The following is a 2342-nucleotide window of genomic DNA, read 5'->3' as shown; positions in this document are numbered from 1 at the left end:
TTGTAAATAGAACATAATGACACGGATTTTTTACATTTTAATCAATAAGGGTTATTTGTTGATATTTTAATATATAAAAATAAAATTTTGTCAAAATATTATCGAAAACTATTAAAATAATATTCACACTAGCTGGTGTACGTGTCATTATAAAAAAAAAGAAGTCATTGAGTCCGAGCATATCCTGCGGAATCACCATGAACACCTAGCTAAAATGGCGTGTCCCTGTTACATAGCTCTAAAACGTTACTTTCACCACCCTCACCCTCACCCTCACCCTCACCCTCACTGGGCATCATGAGGCAACACCCTCATTAAATTCAGAGAGGGTGCCCACTTCTTTCGATAGGCTGGTTTCTATGATACTGCTAGCCATTGCCAACCAGCTGGTCCCTGTTGCTTATGAACTGCTGTATCATCCTGCTCTAGCTTTTCCTTTGTTGGGCAATTTCAGGAAGGTTTCCTGGTGAGGATACTGCAGCCCAGAAGTAAAGAATTGTAAAGAGTATGGGCCACCATTCTTGCTGCAGTAAGCAGAAGGTCAGGAGAGGACTCTGGTCTCCTGAGGAAGATGAGAAGCTCATTAATTACATCTCCACCTATGGTCATGGTTGCTGGAGTTCTGTACCAAAACAAGCAGGTGCATGACTCATTGGAACCACTTCTCTCTCTCTCTCAAACCTGTATATCTTTTGTGTTTAGTATCTTTACTTATCCTTCTTTTGTGTGCCTGTGTATGGAAGGCCTTCAAAGATGTGGCAAAAGTTGCAGGTTAAGATGGATTAATTACCTCAGACCTGATCTGAAAAGAGGAAACTTCTCTCCCCAGGAAGAGTCTCTCATCATTGAGCTCCATAGAACACTTGGAAATAGGTTATTTATCATATTGTCTGACAAACTTTATCTGTTTTTTCCATATATTATTGCCATCACATTTGTTTTCTGAGACAAAATATCCTCATTTTGTAATTATTTACATCACCTCCTATTATCTGCGAGTATTATATTCAAATTATAAGATCATTTTTCATTTCCTGTCTCACAGATGGGCTAAGATAGCCAAACATTTGCCCGGAAGGACGGACAACGAGGTCAAGAACTTCTGGAACTGCTGCATAAAAAAAAAGCTGGTTGCAAATGGAGTAGCCTTAACAAACAGTGATAAATCAGAATCTAGGGATAATTCTAATGAGATTCAATCGATGGCGGCGAACACATCGAACCTCTTGATCCCTTCTCATGTTCAAATTTGTATCACTGCATCAGATTTCTCACCATCCATCAATCAAGATCTTGTTCCTCATGAAGTTTGTGCTACCAACCACAGTGCAGAATGGGTAGTTGCACCATCAACATGGTCTTTCAGTTGCGGGAGTCACATGTCAAGCATATATTATGATGATGGAATTCCTGCATGCTATGTTCAAGACAACAACTCGGAGATTTTTGGGGCTTCTTCTGATCAGTTATGTTGTCCATCTAGCTCTATGTTGATGCCAAAGCTTTGTGAGATCATGGACATAGATGAATACAGTAACATGATAACAAGTCAGAATGAGGGTACTGATAATATAGCCAGTATAAATGCCCCTTATTTCACATCTGGCTCATACCATGATGTCTATGAGCCACATGTGGCCTCAGATAACATGCAGTGTCTTGATCCTATTATGGCAACATCACCATCTTCTCCTTCTGGACACGTTCACGTGAGCACTAGCTTCCCTTCTAACTAATAGGAAAGTGAGTGCTATTCTCGTATACTAGTATTCCATTTCGAGTTAGAGGTTGCCTTTAAATAAAGAATGTCTAATTAAAGAAGACTATTTCATGATGTTACTTATTAGAAGGGAGAATAATTCACCATGTAGGTGAACTGCATTGAATGTTACTCAAAGTTGCAACTTTTGCAGTACCATGTTGGAAAGATTGGTAACAGCTGATAATGAGCTACAGTATGCAGATTAGCGCCTCAGGATGAAGGGTGAAAGAGACTGGTTGGTACATGGAACTTATGAATCTTGTTGATTTTTACGTCGACAAGTTATTTTCGAGATGTCGTTAGTATAAATCAAGAAAAATCAAGACTAGAAGGGAAAGCAATGTTTTGTGGAAGCTTGAAGTTTACACATCAATGGAGGATCTTTACTTGATTGTCAAGTGTCTGAGCAGTATCTGCATTTCATAAAAGATTTGAAAAAGATTTCAGTTTTTTCACTGTTAACAGTCCCATGGCATTGTGGTACTGCCTTTTTATTCAAAATAATGAATCTGTCTTTAATAGTTAATAGGATGTATAGAATAATTGCACCACTTTGAAGAAAACTTTCTGTATTGTGCTT

General features: G+C 38.5%; 1 protein-coding gene across 1 annotated transcript; it reads left to right on the top strand.

Annotated features, from left to right (window-relative positions):
• Positions 1–507: 507 nt before the first annotated feature.
• Positions 508–1736, top strand: LOC149834197 (uncharacterized). The gene is made up of 3 exons (XM_090010017.1): positions 508–640; positions 744–873; positions 1046–1736. The coding sequence occupies exons 1-3, from the start codon at positions 508–510 to the stop codon at positions 1734–1736; spliced, it is 954 nt and encodes a 317-aa protein (XP_089866143.1).
• The last annotated feature ends 606 nt before the right edge of the window (positions 1737–2342 follow it).

This window comes from Nuphar pumila, chromosome 6, assembly GCF_984573655.1.
Source record: "Nuphar pumila chromosome 6, dmNupPumi1.hap1.1, whole genome shotgun sequence".
NCBI lineage: Eukaryota > Viridiplantae > Streptophyta > Magnoliopsida > Nymphaeales > Nymphaeaceae > Nuphar > Nuphar pumila.
The sequence above is the reverse complement of the archived record's forward strand: the minus strand, read 5'-3'. Positions and strand labels throughout refer to the sequence as shown.

Coding starts and splice junctions, on each gene's coding strand:
- LOC149834197 (XM_090010017.1), top strand. CDS start 508: ATGGGCCACCATTCTTGCTGCAGTAAGCAGAAGGTCAGGAGAGGACTC. Junction 641..743: donor TTCTGTACCAAAACAAGCAG/GTGCATGACTCA, acceptor TGTGTATGGAAG/GCCTTCAAAGATGTGGCAAA. Junction 874..1,045: donor CATAGAACACTTGGAAATAG/GTTATTTATCAT, acceptor CCTGTCTCACAG/ATGGGCTAAGATAGCCAAAC.